The sequence below is a fragment of the Pituophis catenifer genome, unplaced genomic scaffold (genome assembly GCF_029215685.1).
Source record: "Pituophis catenifer annectens isolate HBS135680 unplaced genomic scaffold, rPitCat1.0.hap2 SCAF_1, whole genome shotgun sequence".
NCBI lineage: Eukaryota > Metazoa > Chordata > Lepidosauria > Squamata > Colubridae > Pituophis > Pituophis catenifer.
In genome coordinates, this window is record NW_027256881.1 from 19,393,590 (window position 1) to 19,409,649 (window position 16,060).

The window sequence follows — 16,060 nt, forward strand, 5'->3', positions numbered from 1 at the left end:
ATGGGACGCCCAATTGAATTTAAAACTGACAATGGATCTACTACACCAGTACTGCCTTTGCAAACTTTTGTAACAAGTGGTCCATCACACACACATTTGGCTTATAAAATTGAAAGAGGAAAAATGCCTCGGCCTCCCAGCCATGCAAAACAAACTCAATCTTTGTTTATATACTTTGAACTTTCTTAACCTGACTGGACAGCCTCCCACATCGGCTGCGACCCGTCATTTTTCTGCTTATCCATCAGCTGCCCTAAAACCGAAGGTCTATTTCCACCAACTACCTGATCCTGCATGGAGAGGACCTGCTGACCTTATTACCTGGGGCCATGGATATGCTGCTGTCCAGGACAATGATTGCATCATTTGGATCCCCAAAAGACACGTAAGACCATTTCATTTACAACAAAAAGAAGGAGAAACCCCTGGTGTTGAGATTTAAGAGAAAAAACATCTTGCTAAGTCCTCCCGGCAACAGACTCTTAACGCAAGGTGGTGACCATCAGCTTTGCAGAACTACACCGGAAGTTGGTCCCCTGCGCACAGCGGAAGATTTCATCAGGAGAAAAAATACCTTCACATTGTACATATACATTTTAACACTTTCTTACACATACTAATGTTAGTAGAATTGTTTTTCTGATTTTGCTAGTAATTTTGTTTCACACGTATAAGTGACTATGATTTGTTTATAGCCTTGGACATTGTTAGCTATGGGACTCTCAAGTGACCATGTAAGAACGCTCCTGCCACAAACGCATTGTCTATGTACAAGGTCCTTACTTTCTACCTAAATCTACTCCACCACCTAAGGTTCCCATATTGACATTTCCAGCTGAGGGGGGAGTGGATAAGGACAATGGGCCTCTGTAACAATTACATAAAGGAGATTATATATCATGGATTCTGGAATTAAGTCACGATCTTGCATCTATTGCCCCTACATCTCATGATCCTTCATGTCAGCAGCCTCTATATTCAATCATGATGGGACAGTAATAAAAGACATTCAAATAGCTGCTAATCGGACAAACTCCACTACTCCTATTTCCTAAACCACACCCATCACTGACACTGGGTGGCTCATTAAAAACTCAGATATCCAGAGGCATCTTGCCCAATCTCGGGTGGCAATGAACTATTGGGATCTTCATTTATTAAATAACTGGACAGTATATATGTTCAACGAGACTATCAAGGTGCTGAAGCTGATGAATAAAGAACTGGCTGAAATCAGAGAGGTAGTCTTACAAAACCGATATGCCTTAGCTAAAGGAGGCAATTGTGCCCTTATACATTCATGTTGTTGTACCTATGTATCTGATTATCAGTATAACATCAGTCACACCATAGAACATATGGAAAACTTGATCAAAAAACAATCCCTTATCATCCAATGGATCTGGCGCCATTGACACCTGGACTGCTCTTTGGTCATGGCTCCTGGATGATTCTTGGTTGAAATCAATTATGCCAAATATTGTATCTATAATTGTACTGCTTGTTTTGCTTTGTTGCTGCATCCAATGTCTCCCCTCCCTTCTGCAAATGTGCAAAGGTTTTATTCCCTCCAATAGGAAGGACGTCCTGATAAGTGAAACCAAAGCCCTTCTGGAACTGGAGGAACAAATCAGGTGTGGTCAGAGGAGGTGCTCGGGACTTGCAAGATAGGGCTTCCAAGATAACTCAGAGGTTACAAACTCCTGACATGTGGTTTTCTTGGGTGTCTGGATTCGGATGTATTTACAATTTGTGTGAGTGATTTGTGGAAATGTACAACTCAGAAACTTGATGGCCTACCTCGCTTGACATCTCCTGGCCACTTTTCCACTAACTTTGTTCACCATAATAAAAGGATGGGTGAGCTAAAAACATTTGCAGAAACCAGATGGCTGAAGAACATATTGTCTACTGTACTCATGATCATTGCTTTGCTTATTTCTGTATGTTGTAGTATTCAATATATTCCTGCTTTGTTTGCTATGATGATAGACATGTTTCCCAGGCATAAAGAGAACATCATAATAACAATACAGCTGAACCTAGTTGCAAAAAACAAAAACAGAGGAAATGTGGGAATGCGGTGGCCATAAAATATGTTTAAACCAGTTTAACTGGTTGGACACTTGTATGGAGCTTAGCACCGAAATAACCAGACAATGAAAAGCGGGTTCACATGGATACTATATGAAGGGCCCTATTCATTCTCTCATTGTTTTTAACATAGGATGTGCCTGCAAAAGTAAAGATATCTCCTTGTATAAACATCCTGGGATACAAAGTAAAAATATCTCTTATCTCCTTCCTGAGAATCACATTCCTGAGAAGCAGATAACGGAGATGGGCCTCTCGCCTAATAATATCTGAGAATTGTAAAAAGCCAGAGTTAAAGTTCCGCTTTGCATCATTACTATTGTTTTCCCATCTCTTGTACGTAATGTGAGATGTGTAGTCATAATAACGCCTTCTGATGACGCTGTATTTTGGTACCTAATAAAAGAGATTGTAGCCTTTTGTTTGCTGCTCTCTCATCCCGAGAAAACACTTGTCCTGTGTTTTTTCTAATCTGGACCATACATGAGGAGCCCGCCAGGATGAATTCAACAGCTGGGTTCACATATGACTCTAAACTATGTTTGGGTTTATTATTATTTATTTAATTGTATTGGCCACCCAACTCCAACAGATCTGGGGTCGCATACAAATAAAACATTAAAACAGCTAAAAAAATTAATCCCTTGTCTTGGGAAACCAGATACTGACTTCTAAATCATGTTTTGCTGCTTTGTAAATTATAGTTTACATGGGTTAAGACAAATCATGATGAAATTGTGGCCTAGTGCAATCTATAAACTGAGCTAATGACTGGCCCAAGATTCCTCACCAACTTCATGGTTGAAGAAAACTGAATTTCAGATATTCCCTTTCAAAACCCAATGCTTTATCCATTACTGGTAGTACAGTAGCTATTATAGCACGGGTGTCAAACTCACAGCATCACTTTGCTGTCATATGATATTTCGCGACGTTTTTCCCCTTTGTGGAGCTGGGGTGGGCGTAGCCTGCACATGATGCATATGATCCACTGGCCACCAGTTCGACACCCCTGTATTATAGCATACCATCCACTGGTGGGTTGCTCCCGGTTCGCACCGGTTCGCAAGAACCGGTAGTAAAAATTTGTAATAGTTCGGAGAACTGGTAATAACATTGGCTGGTCATGCCCCCAAACCGGCCACCGGCCCGGTCGCCGCTTGCTTACCCTGCCCACCTCATCAGAGGCTTTTTTTTTACTTTTAAAAGCATTTTTTCTACAACCTCTTTGGCTGAAAAATGCTTTTAAAAGTAAAAAAGTAAAAAAAAAAGCCTCTGATGATTGCGCGGGATCGTCAAAGCATTTTTTCTACCACCTCTTCAGCCGAAGAGACTGTAGGAAAAAAAATGCCTTCAAAAGCCTCTGGCGATCCCAGCTGAGTTGCCTGATCGTCAGAGGCTTCTAAAAGCATTTTTTTTCTGCAACCTCTTAAGGTTGTAGAAAAAATGCTTTTAAAAGTTAAAAAAAAAAAAAGTTGGCCACGCCCACCCAGTCACATTACCCCCCGCCAAGCCACACCCACAAAATAAGCCACGCCCATAGAACCGGTAGTAAAAAAATTTAGAACCCACCCCTGATACCATTGCCAGAAAGATGTTTATTTCAGTGTTCAGGGATTCCTCCCCATTCCCCAACCTCTGCTTATCTACTAGGAAGGAAGGAATTTCACATTTACCTGGTTGTCTTCTCCAGATTCCTCCTTCTTGAGTACAGTCAGATATTCCTTCACCACACTGCCTGCAGAGGGCAGAAGATAATTCTCTTCTTCTCTTGGAAGAGTTCCAAGTTCTGGTGACCCAGCCTGCACTGTTGGTGTCAAGGAAGCCTTGACACTGGAGGATGTCTCTGAATGCACGTGATCCCCAGATTTTTCACTGGTAATAGTGGGCTGCAAGGTGAGTTTGGCAACTGAGTTCTTAGTGGCAGAAGGCAGTTCTTTCCCTGGAACCTGAGAAGTTCGTGTGACAAGAAGAGCCTGTGCTTCCCCACCCAGAAGCCGGGAAGGGTGACAGTGAAATTGAGATTCAGAAGATCGGTCTACTTCTTCCAACAACGCCGAGGGGATTTGAGCTGGCACAGAATCCACCGATTCTCCATAAAGAGAGACAGTTCTTACAGTTACTTCCTGACAGAGCTGGAGAATCTGCAGCTGGGAAATCTCAATCAGGACACTACCAGCTGTTGGGGAGGTAACTTCCATCACCTGAAATAAGAGTAATTAACTTGAATAAGTAGGAAGATAGAGGCTGAGGCACCTTTTGCAAAAAAGAAAAAGGAGGGTAGGATTGTTCAATCTTAGTGATGAACAAGCAAGAGAGTCTCTAACTAGAAAGATGGGAGATGGTAGTAGGGCAGTTTATAAATGGGTACATGCATTGAACATGAGGATGGTTTATAAAGATAGAAGATTGGAGAGTTATAGCCAGGGGTGGGCTTCAAAAACTTTAGCAAGGGGTTCTCTGCCCGGTTGCTGGCTATGGTGGGCCTGGCTTAACCTCCTGCACCATGGGGGGGGTGTATTTTTGCCCTCCCCAGGCTCAGGAGGCTTTTCTTGAGCCTCCAGGAGGGCAAAAATGGCCTCCCCAGGCTCTGGAAGTCCTCTGGAGGCCGGAAACGGGCCCGTTTCTGACCTTCCCAAACTTCCGGTAGGCCCGTTTTTTGCCCTCCCCGAGCCTCCCCGCACACCCTATGCTTACCTGCATCCAAAATGGGCCGTGTGGGGACTCCTGGGAGGGGAGGGGTGGGGTGGGGTGGGTGGGGCCAGCCAGGAAGTGAGATTTGGGGGTTCTCCGAACTGCACAGAATCTTAGCTAGAGGTTCTCCCGAACCCCTGCAAACCCCCAGCAGCCCACCCCTGGATATATTGGTGTAAACTAAATTTAAAACTTTTTTCCTTTTTTAATTTCCTTTAATTATTTCATTACTTCTCTGGGTGTTATGCACTTTACATAATTTCTCTAACCCCAAAAAGCTACCGTACAAAGATCTTTAATAAGATCTTTGTACAGTAAGGGTGAGTCTTTTAATAAAGCATTAGTTAGTGGATAAGACAAACCATCAGAGCTGTCTATTCTGTGTGCTAAAAGAATGTACAAACATGAACTCTACAAACAGTCCTTGACTTACAACCATTCATTTACTGACTGTTTGAAGTTATGACTCTGCTGAAAAAAGTGACTTACAACCAGTCCTCACACAACCATTATAGCATCCCCACAGTCACAATTGCAACACAGGCATGGATACTAGCATGTATTATGATGGCTGCAGCATCCCAGGGTCACATGATCCCTTCCAGCTCTATTCTGATTATTGATTGATTGATTCTGATTGACTGATTGTCATTTGTGATCTTCCCAGACAATTTATGACAAGCAAAGTCAAGTGGGGAAGCTAGATTCATTTAACAACCATGTGATTCTCTTAATGACTGTGGGGGGGAAAGGTCATAAAAGCAGTTATGGTCATGTGATGACTCACAATGACTGCCTTGCTTAGCGATGGAAGTTTTGGTTCCAATTGTGGTTGTAAGTTAAGGACTACCTATATTCAGAACCAAATCTAATAGGTAAAGAATGATGTATTGAAATGTAAGGTGAGAAGATAAATGTTTTAAATCTTACAGCATAAAAAGAATATCAAACTGAGTTCTGGAGAAAATCCTGCCACTATTAGATACTATTACCTCCATGTTCAGTCTATTTCTCCATGTCTTATTATGGGTAAACATGATACTGTCCTAATTTTCTTCCAGCCATGCCCAAAACAATTTGGTACCTTTTGTCCATCGGCATACACTGCATAGCCAGTGACACGCACTCCATTGGATGATCCTTCAGCATCAATGGTGACTGGCAACCAGCTGATGACCAGAATGCCAGATGTGGGGCCAGGATCCACTCGGACATCCAGCGGAGCATCTGGAGACCCTAAAGAAAGAGTCATTGGCTATTTCTTCTGCAAAAACACCAGAATGGTAAAATCGATTTGGCCCAAAAAGATTATAGGAAGCTTGACCTAAACTCCCTAAGACTGAAGGACTAAGGAAAAGAATACCTCTCAGAGTAACAGAAACAGAATAACAGAATAACAGAATAACAGAATAACAGAATAACAGAATAACAGAATAACAGAATAACAGAATAACAGAATAACAGAATAACAGAATAACAGAATAACAGAATAACAGAATAACAGAATAACAGAATAACAGAATTGGAAGGGACTTGGAGGTCTTCTAGTCCAAGGGACTTGGAGGTCTTCTAGCTCAAGCAGAGGTCCATGTGGAAGGAGGGAAAATTGAGGCTAAAGAAAAAGAGGCTTATAAGGAGGATATTGAAGGGATGGAAACAAAAGTGTTTTCAGTAAAGTCTTTCATTTCAGCCCTCAAAGCAATTTTTAGAACTTTAAACAAAATATTTTCCATCTAACAAAATATCTACCTCTAATCACATGCTAAGTATAAGTAGTGCCTGTATCTCAGGAATCAGTACTTATAAGCAATGAACATGATAAACATGTTCAAGGTTTGATCCTCTGTATCCTCATAGCAGAAGCCATAAACAGGATTGTAGTTACAGCCAGAAATTTAGTAACAAGCAGATTTGCAAAAATACCCAGCAAATCAATAAAACACAAGAAAACTGCTTGATCTATGAAAAGCGCAAAACTGAGGTATCAATGGGGTCCCCCTCCTTTAGAATTGTGTTGTTGTTGTTAGTCCGACCTACCAAAAGCAACACCATTGGAGACAAAGCCGGAATGCAGATCAAAATAGGCATTTTGATAGGCAATAGGCAATAGAAACTGATAAGAGAACGCCTATCCAATCTAGATGAGTTCAAATTGCCAGGACCAGATGGTTTACATCACAGGGTTCTGAAGAAGAACTGGTGTCAGGGAAAACCCGAATCTGAAAGCTTCCAGGTTTTCCCCACCCAAAGGAAAATCCAAGTCCCTGCCCAGCACCCACATGTCCATCACATGGTCCAATCAAAACATTGTCCCTACTGGAGATGCCTCCCAGTTCCAACCCTCCAGGTGCAGGGCAAGATGACTCTCTGAGAAAGGAATGTTATTATGACTATATATCACCCGTGCTCCACACAATCCCCCCTCCCAATTTCTCACAGTAGTAAATGTGGCAGGCCTGAAGGCCCAATGCAAAAGATGGCTTCCAGGCCTGACAGCTGGCAGATGTGATCTCAGAACCAGAACAGTGATAATACCACTTGATACTGCATTAGTGAGGCCACAGTTGGAATACTGCGTCCAATTCTCCAGAATCTCTAAAAGCTTCACTTACCTGCTGAAGGTGTAGTGAATTGGATCTCTGTGGATAAGACCTGCTCTTCCACCTCTGGGAATGGTTTCCAGAAAGTCTGTTGAGGCTGGATTTCGACTGTGGCAATGTAGGAAGTGTTTGGGTTCAGGTTGCGAAAAGTGTACCAATATATTCCAGCCTTCACTATATCACATGCTCCCCCGTTGAGGTATATGGTATGTGGGAAATTGCTGTTGCTTGACATCCAGGAGAGCTCCACGGAAGTGGCCTTGACACTCCGCACTTGGAGCTGACTTGGAGCTAAGGCAAAACCACACCCCACCAGGAACGTGCACTGCAGTCTGTCTGAGCTCCCTCTCTCTGAAACGCTCTGTATGGAGACACGATAGGCTTTTGTTTTCAAGTCCAGTTTGTCAATCATGGCCTTCATCTGGGAACTGGCCTTCACATTTTCCCGGAGTTCAGTGTCCACATAGACATTGTAGCTCTGGACATCCAAGCAGCTTCCACTAGGCACCAGTGGTGGATCCCATGTCACCAAGAGGCTAGAGGCAAACTGTTTGATTAGAGTCACCTTTCTGGGATAAGGCACTGCAATGGAAATACCTCCTTCTCCTTGGTCCCCTTCTAGCCTAGAGGGAGCTGTGCTGGCATTGAGCTCCTCCGAGGAATAATCACTTCTCTCTCCACTGCTGATACTTATGCTGAGAAAACTCCGCTCAAGAGGGGAGCTTTGGGAGAGATCATGGAGTTCCTGAGGCAAGAAAGTAACCAGGTCATCATCTGCAAGTCGCTCCACAAAGTTGGAAGGGACAAGGCCTCTCCGGCCATCCATCAGCTCCCCTGAAGATGAATTTAACAACATGAGAGAACAGAAGACCTGTGGCGTTAGATGAAATCACTCACCACCACCCCCGCATCCTGTTTATGTAATGTATCCATAATTATGTGGTGTATTTGGAGGTGGTGACCCTTTGAAAGCTGTATGCAATGAAATTTCATTTTAATGTATGCTGATTAATGTACATTCAATGTGACAATAAAGTTTTATTCTGTTCTGTTCTGTTCTGTTCTGTCCTGTCCTGCCCTGCTCTGCCCTGCCCTATACACTCCACTCCACTACTCCACTCCACTCCACTCCACTCCACACTACCCTACCCTACCCTACCCTACCCTACCCTACCCTACCCTACCCTACCCTACCCTACCCTACCCTACCCTACCCTACCCTACTCTACTCTACTCTATTCTATTCTATTCTATTCTATTCTATTCTATTCTATTCTATTCTATTCTATTCTATTCTATTCTAACACAGGCCATTTAAAATATATTTCCAAAACATTTCTCCTGATTTAGATATGTCTCCCCTCTGCAAGATATTGTTTATGATTGGAAAAACAGGAAGATTGGATCTTTAAGATGAACTAACCAGACTTTTGAGAAGGAAAGACCCACTGGAGAAGAATCTAATGCTGGGAAAGATTGACGGCAAAAGAAGGGGAGGCCAGAGAATGAGGTGGCTGGATGGAGTCACTGAAGCAGTCGGCGTGAGCTTAAATGGTCTCCAGAGGATGGTAGAGGACAGGAAGGCCTGGAGGAATGTTGTCCATGGGGTTGCGATGGGTTGAACACGACTTCGCAACTAACAACAACAACCAGACTTTACGTTCTTATGTTTCTGGTTGCTGAAGAATAGCCATAAATGGCAGCCCAGCATATAGAGTTATTAAAAGTATATGATTGGTAAATACAGTTGGGCTGAGAATGACAGGCCCAAAGTTATCCCGTGACTTCCATGAATGTAGTTGGACTACAGTGTGGACCTCCCTACTCCAAGTGGCATCTTAATTATTATACCACATCAGGTCTCTTTTATTGTGCTGATTTTATTTCTGTAAGCAGCTCAGATGCAGCTGAGGCCTACAGCAGGTAAAATTAATTTTTAAATTTTTTCCTTACAGTAAGATTAATTGAAAAAAATTAATAGTAACATTGAATTGAATTGAAAAACTGATCTAAACAGTAAAATAGAATAATTTTAACTAAAATCTTTGAAAAGTCAGTTTTCTTACTTTTTTACATTTAAGGTTCTTACAAAGGGAATATGAAAACCATCAGTTATATGATCATCTCCTATTCTTTGGATTAGCCCATCCCCTGCTGATGGCTGAATTCCTATTAAAAACACCCGACTTATCCCAGGTTTTTTATTAGCAGTAATAAATATTAACAAAACTTTAAATTTATTAAAGCCGCCCACTCCCATAGACAAGGCTATTTTGATGAGTTGTTCTGTACTGTGCCTCCTTTACAACTCCATTTTTTCATGCATCTTACAGCATACCTTCGAAAAAGCCATCTTCATCCATTTCTCCATAAACGTAAATATACTCGCCAGCCGTAAGTGGTAGTTCAGCTTCAGGATTCTCATTGGGGCCATCAAAAGGATTGTAACTGAAACGAATGTAAGGAGAACGTTTTGAAGTCTGATAGGAGACTTCAAGAAGGAATTTGGCCACCATCTGAATCTGCTTCTTAAGGTGAGGATGGCAGGGAAACTGTCTGCAAAGGTATTCTAGCTGAGGCAAAGAGGACATGAAAATTCAATACCAAAGATGAAGAGTCTTTTCTTTTCCATATGATCCTGTAGTATTGCTTTGGATTTTCCATTCCATTGTCTATGGAGATTCCCAGGCATCCAGGTCATGGTTGTCCCAAAGGTGCTTTTTCAAAAGGCAACTGGACTTTCTTAATTTTTGCTTGAAGAACTGAAGAAGAACTGAAGAAGCTTCTTGGATGAGAAGTGAAACGTCTTCAAGCAAAAACAAAGAAGGTCCAGTTGCCTTTTGAAAAAGCACCTTTGGGTCTTTCTTGTAATGTTCGTTTTAAATTAAGGGAATATCTAACATTAATTTAAAAAATGAGAGTTTGTGCAGATTGCTTTACTCATTTGTATTTTTTCTCCTTTCACAATTACTTCTGTACAGCTATATATTAAAAAATGCCGCACCTAAATTAAAAAAAGCAGACTTGGTGGATTTATATATATATGACTGCCTAAGATTGTTTTTGTGCAGGATTTTAATAACGGAAGTGTATGTGTTTGTGCACGGATAAAAAGATTACAGGTTAGGAATCCAGCCTGCTTTTTCGTGCTATGTTACTGATGAGAATTTTGATGCTGCAAAAGAGGAGAAAAGAACACTAAGTGACAAAACTGAAATTTAAGACAAACTCTGCATGGAAGAGTTTTGCATAAAATGTGAAAATGAAAATGGGGACGAAAGAATTCCAAACACACTGGATACAGTTCAGAAAGAAGGTCCAATTTCCAAAAAATTGATAACCTTTTTTTAAAATTTGATTTATATGCCGCCCTTCTCCGGAGATTCAGGGTGGCTTACAATGCGTTAAGCAATAGCCTTCATACTTTTGTATATTTTATACCAAGTCAGCTTATTGCCCCCACAAACTGGGTCCTCATTTTACCTACCTTAGAAAGGATAGAAGGCTGAGTCAACCTTGAGCCTGGTGAGTTTTGAACTTATAGTAATTGCAGACAGCTGGTGTTAATCACAATGCTTTTAGTCTGCTGAGCCACCAGGTTGCCAGATTAATACCTAAGCCAAATTCCTATAACTATGTTGTGAGTTAGAGAGCAGCAGGTATGAACATTTCTTCTGAAGCATTTTTTGGTCTGTCATCCCTGTTTATTATTCACAGAGTGGCCACAGTGATCCAGCTCAAAACAAAACAAAAAAGATCTAAGTGAAGAATGAAAAAGAGCAGCTATTCTCTGTGCTGTATCAGGATAGATCTTAACTGCTAATCTCCTACATATTTCAGTTTCTACAATCCAAGCTGAAGTCTGCCAATATGTATCTGCAGATCAAATACCCCAGCTGTCATTAGAAGGTAAACTGACTGATATTTTGAACTGAATGGATGACATTCTTATAATCATTGACCAATATGATCTGGATGATATTCATTCCTGCTTTGAAATAAACCTGGTGAATAGGAAAATCTTGAGAAAAACCACGCATGCATATCCCTTCCCCCAGGCTAACCTCTTTAAGAGTAAAGCATTACACATAATGCAGATAGAAAGGAAGGAAGGAAGGAAGGAGAAGAAGAAAGAAAGAAAGAAAGAAAGAAAGAAAGAAAGAAAGAAAGAAAGAAAGAGAATAAGAGATGAAAGAGAGGAGATAAGAGGAAAGGAAAGGAAGCCTAACTAAACCTATACTATAACATTCACATTCCTATCCTTTTTTTCCATTTTGTAAACCATTCTTGTCTCCATCATTTCTATATATTGCTTTTTTTCTTGTAAATCTGTCATCTTTCTGTTTCTCAGGATATCAGTTCCATCAACTATGACATTATCCACTTCCCATTCTTCACTTACTTCATCTATTTTGCAATTCACTCTTTCATTCTCTTGATATGACTAATATATAACATCATTTTATATTAGATGCTCATTTTTATATTCCGCCCATACTGATTCAACAGCTATTTGGTCCCTGTGCATGTTTTAGGGTTAATTAACACATTCTTAATTAACACATTTTCTCCATCCATTTTTGAAGACATTCTATCAAAATACACAAATTCATCCACTTAGTCTTATTCTTAGCATAGCCACTCTTTCCATGTATAACTTGCAATTGTTCATTGCCTTTCCTTACCAAACACGCAGTGGTGGGCTTCAAATTTTTTTACTACCGGTTCTGTGGGTGTGGCTTGGTGGGCGTGGCATGGCATGGCTTGGTGGACGTGGCAGGGGAAGGATACTGTAAAATCTCCATTCCCACCCCACTCCAGGAGAAGGTTACTGCAAAATCCCCATTTCTTACTAATCAGCTGGGATTCAGGAGGCAGAGAATTGATGGGGCGGAACTACTCCGAACTACTCAAAATTTCTGCTACCAGTTCTCCAGAACTGGTCAGAACCTGCTGAAACCCACCTCTGCAAACACGACTCCATCAGTCTCTAGATGCAATAATTTTTCCCGTTACATCACATGAAATCCAACATTTGCTACAAATCATTTGCATTCTTAATATCTAATGTCCCAGTTGGTTTCTTTGTACAACCCTACCTATATCGAGCCAAGAAGACCTGAAGTTTTACTGGATCATGGTTCTCCTGCTCAGGTACCAATGAGATGCTGTCAATGTCCAATTCTTCCATTTCACTGGCTGTATCCACCTAAGGGCATGTAGAAAATGATGAAACGGTGATGATGAAATGATGTATTTGCAGAAGATGCTTAATTAAGGCAAATAAAGGCTTAACGGCAAACTTCATTTTAACTTTGAACTGTTCGTTTTAACGATTCAGCATGTTGTAAAAACTCAACCCACTTAGTTATTTTACAGCTCAGTGCATTATGCAAACCTAGAAAACAGTCTAGTTCAGGAACCAAATTTAGCACAGTCCAATTCAGTCCATTTCAAGATATTGATTATGACCTTTAAAGCCCTTCATGGCATGGGGCCTGGTTTCCTACCAAACTATTTTTATCCCTTTACATCAGCCCATCCCAACCAATCAGGCAGGGAAGGTATGTTGCAGACCCCATCAGTTAAAGAATTGTGACTGGTATGGTCCAGGAAAAGAGCCTCCCCTGCCATTGCCACTGCCCTGTGGAACACTCCCCACCCAAAGGTGAGATGGGCCCCCACTCTCCTGGCCTTCTGGAAAAGTGTGACAACTCAGCTTTGCAGCTTTACTTAGGATGCACAGAGGAGCCCATAGCTGTGGGCCTGGTTAGTGGCCTAAATGCCCTTACCCCATGTTTTAATTAATTTTAATAGCAATAACACTTAGACTTATATACCACTTCATAGTACTTTACAGCAGGGATCCCCAACCCCCAGTCTATGGACTGGCACCGGTCTGCAGCATGCCTGCAACTGGGCCATGCAAACAAGCAAAGTCCCATCCACGGGATGTAGGCAGCATGCAAAGCTATGCCCCCTTCGGTCCACAGAAAAACCTTTCTCTATGGAACCAATCCCTGGTGCTCAAAAGGTTGGAGGCCACTGCTTTACAGCCCTCTCTAAGCAGTTTACAGAGTCAGTATATTGCCCCCAACAATCTGGGTCCTCATTTTACCCACTTCAGAAGGATGGACTTGAGCCAGGGAGAATCGAACTGCTGGCAGTCAGCAGATTTAGCCTGCAATACTGCATTCTAACCACTGCACCACCATGTCTCTTAATTTAATATTCCTTGCCTCTTTTAAATTTAAATTTATTATTTATTAAATTTTATATACTGTTTTTATGCTTTTAATACTTTTTAATATTTTATTTGTGCACTGCCCGGAGTCCCTTTGTAAGTGAGATTGGCAGTTCTTAAATATATTAAAATAAATAAATAAGTAAATAAGGGCCCTTGAGATTACTTATGCCGCCCCACTCTGCAGGGAGGCTGGAAACATTTAAGCGGTCCACTGATGGACTTTAATAGGTTCTAGACTAGAGGGAAGTGGGGGATATCCTGGGGGCTTTTCTGCATGGTGCTGCTGAAGCTCTGGTTCCATTTTGGAACCAAAGGGCAGCTGAGACATGACAGAACTGCATCTCTCTTGACCCATCTAACCAAAACAGGTTAACATCTGGCCATTGGCCTAATTGGATGCAACCCTCTGCCTCATTTCCAGAAACACCTTAACCTTTAAGAGCTTTGGTAGTACAGTGGTCTAAGGCACCCTGTTATTAAGCTGGTTATTAAGACCAGCTGCCTGCAATTACTGCAGGTTCAAATCTCGCCAAGGCTCAAGGTTGACTCAGCCTTCCATCCTTTCTAAGGTAGGTTAAATGAGGACCCAGTTTGTGGGGGCAATAAGCTGACTTTGTATAAATATACAAAAGGATGAAGGCTATTGCTTAATGCATTGTAAGCCGCCCTGAGTCTCCAGAGAAGGGTGGCATATAAATCAAATAAAAAACAAACAAACACCCTTATTCTTTTTCCTAAATCAGGCTAATTTCACTTCTGATATTTTTCCACCCGTAAACAAAATATATCTTATTTAAACACCTCTTTTCTGGAGATTTGCTGCTGTTGGGTGAGGCTTTTTTTAAAAAAAATTAATTGTGTTTTAATTAGGCTGTAAATTTTTAATTTTGCTTTTTAATTAGACTTTTTGTTTTTATGTATTTTAATTTTATTTGATTCAGGTGCTGTCCAACTCCAAATCAACTCTAGGTGGCTCACAACAATCTTTGTCATTATTGCTGAAGATACTATTTATTATGTTGATAAGGTAGACCGTAGAGATGGAATAAATAAACAGTAAATAGATACATTATAATAAATGAATTGATCCATCCCCTGCCATATTTTCTCTAATTTTACATAACTCTCAGAATATTCCAGTTGGACCCTTAATTGTTTATTTGTTTAGTTACTGCACCCTTAATTATTTTCTCTCTCTAGAGAAGCAAGCAGTTGGTTAATAATGTTGGTAGCTGAAAGAACACTCCTGATTTTGGTGCAAGTTGAGCCCCTGGTGATCATTGTGATAAGGCTTGCAACTCTGCTGTTTCCATGGATGGGGAATTTCCGTTTCCTAGCAGATGTTCTCTCTAAAATAGATGAGCCATGGGGGAAGAGCAGAGGGAGAGGAACAGTTAAGCACTGGGGCTTTGCATGTCTTGCAAAAGAGGAGGACTTACAGGTTGTTGTTGTTAGTCGCAAAGTCATATCCAACCCATTGCGACCCCATGGACAACATTCCTCCAGGTCTTCCTGTCCTCTACCATCCCCCAGAGTCCATTTAAGCTCACACCTACTGCTTCGGTGACTCCATCCAGCCACCTTGTTCTCTGTCGTCCCCTTCTCCTTTTGCCCTCAATCTTTCCCAGCATTAGGTTCTTCCCCAGTGAGTCCTTCCTTCTCATTAGGTGGCCAAAGTATTTGAGTTTCATCTTCAGGATCTGGCCTTCTAAAGAGCAGTCAGGGTTGATCTCCTCTAGGACTGACCGGTTTGATTGCCTTGCACTTCATAGGTAGTCCTTACTTAACAAGTGCTCACTTAGTGACTATTCGACATTATGACAACCCCCTCCCACCCCAAAAAAAGGTACTGATGACCTGGTTCTGGAGTTTTGATGGTGGTTGCCCCCCTGTGGTCACATAACTGCATTTCAGACCCTTGGCAACTGGTTCACCTTTACAACAGGTTGCAGCATCCTGGAGTTATGCAGCCTGATGTTTCCAGCAAAAAATGCATTGACTTGCTTAGTGACCATGGCATTGACAACCACCGCAAAAAAGGTCATAAAATCAGGTTAGTCACATAGATGCCTCAACTTACAACCATCATGATTTACCACATACCAAATGCCGGGCTCCATTACATTCATAAGTTGAGGACTACATATATTTGTCTAGACCAGTGTTTCTCAAACCTGGGCACTTGAAGATGTGTGGACTTCAATTCCCAGAATTCTAGGAGTTCAAGTCCACTCATCTTAAAGTGGCCAAGATGAGAGTCACTACCTTTTTGAGTAAAAGTGCAAAAAGACAAACCACTGACAATGGGGAAAATACATCCAAATGTTTGACAGTTTTGTTATGTCAATTCATCCCCTTCAGAAGAGAAGGAAGATTTTTCTCTCTAACTTGCTCAGAAGAAAACAGGAAGTTAGAGCTTGTTGAT

General features: G+C 41.4%; 1 protein-coding gene across 1 annotated transcript in view; it reads right to left on the bottom strand.

Annotated features, from left to right (window-relative positions):
* Nucleotides 1-16,060, bottom strand: part of TSPOAP1 (TSPO associated protein 1) — a 77,479-nt gene that overhangs the window by 22,729 nt on the left and 38,690 nt on the right. The window contains exons 15-19 of the mRNA XM_070932118.1: nucleotides 12,488-12,597; nucleotides 9,727-9,836; nucleotides 7,401-8,222; nucleotides 5,873-6,024; nucleotides 3,771-4,298 (exon numbers count right to left, since the gene is read on the bottom strand). Of these exons, the coding sequence (XP_070788219.1) occupies nucleotides 3,771-4,298; nucleotides 5,873-6,024; nucleotides 7,401-8,222; nucleotides 9,727-9,836; nucleotides 12,488-12,597 (1,722 nt within the window). The remainder of the gene's footprint in view (nucleotides 1-3,770; nucleotides 4,299-5,872; nucleotides 6,025-7,400; nucleotides 8,223-9,726; nucleotides 9,837-12,487; nucleotides 12,598-16,060) is intronic.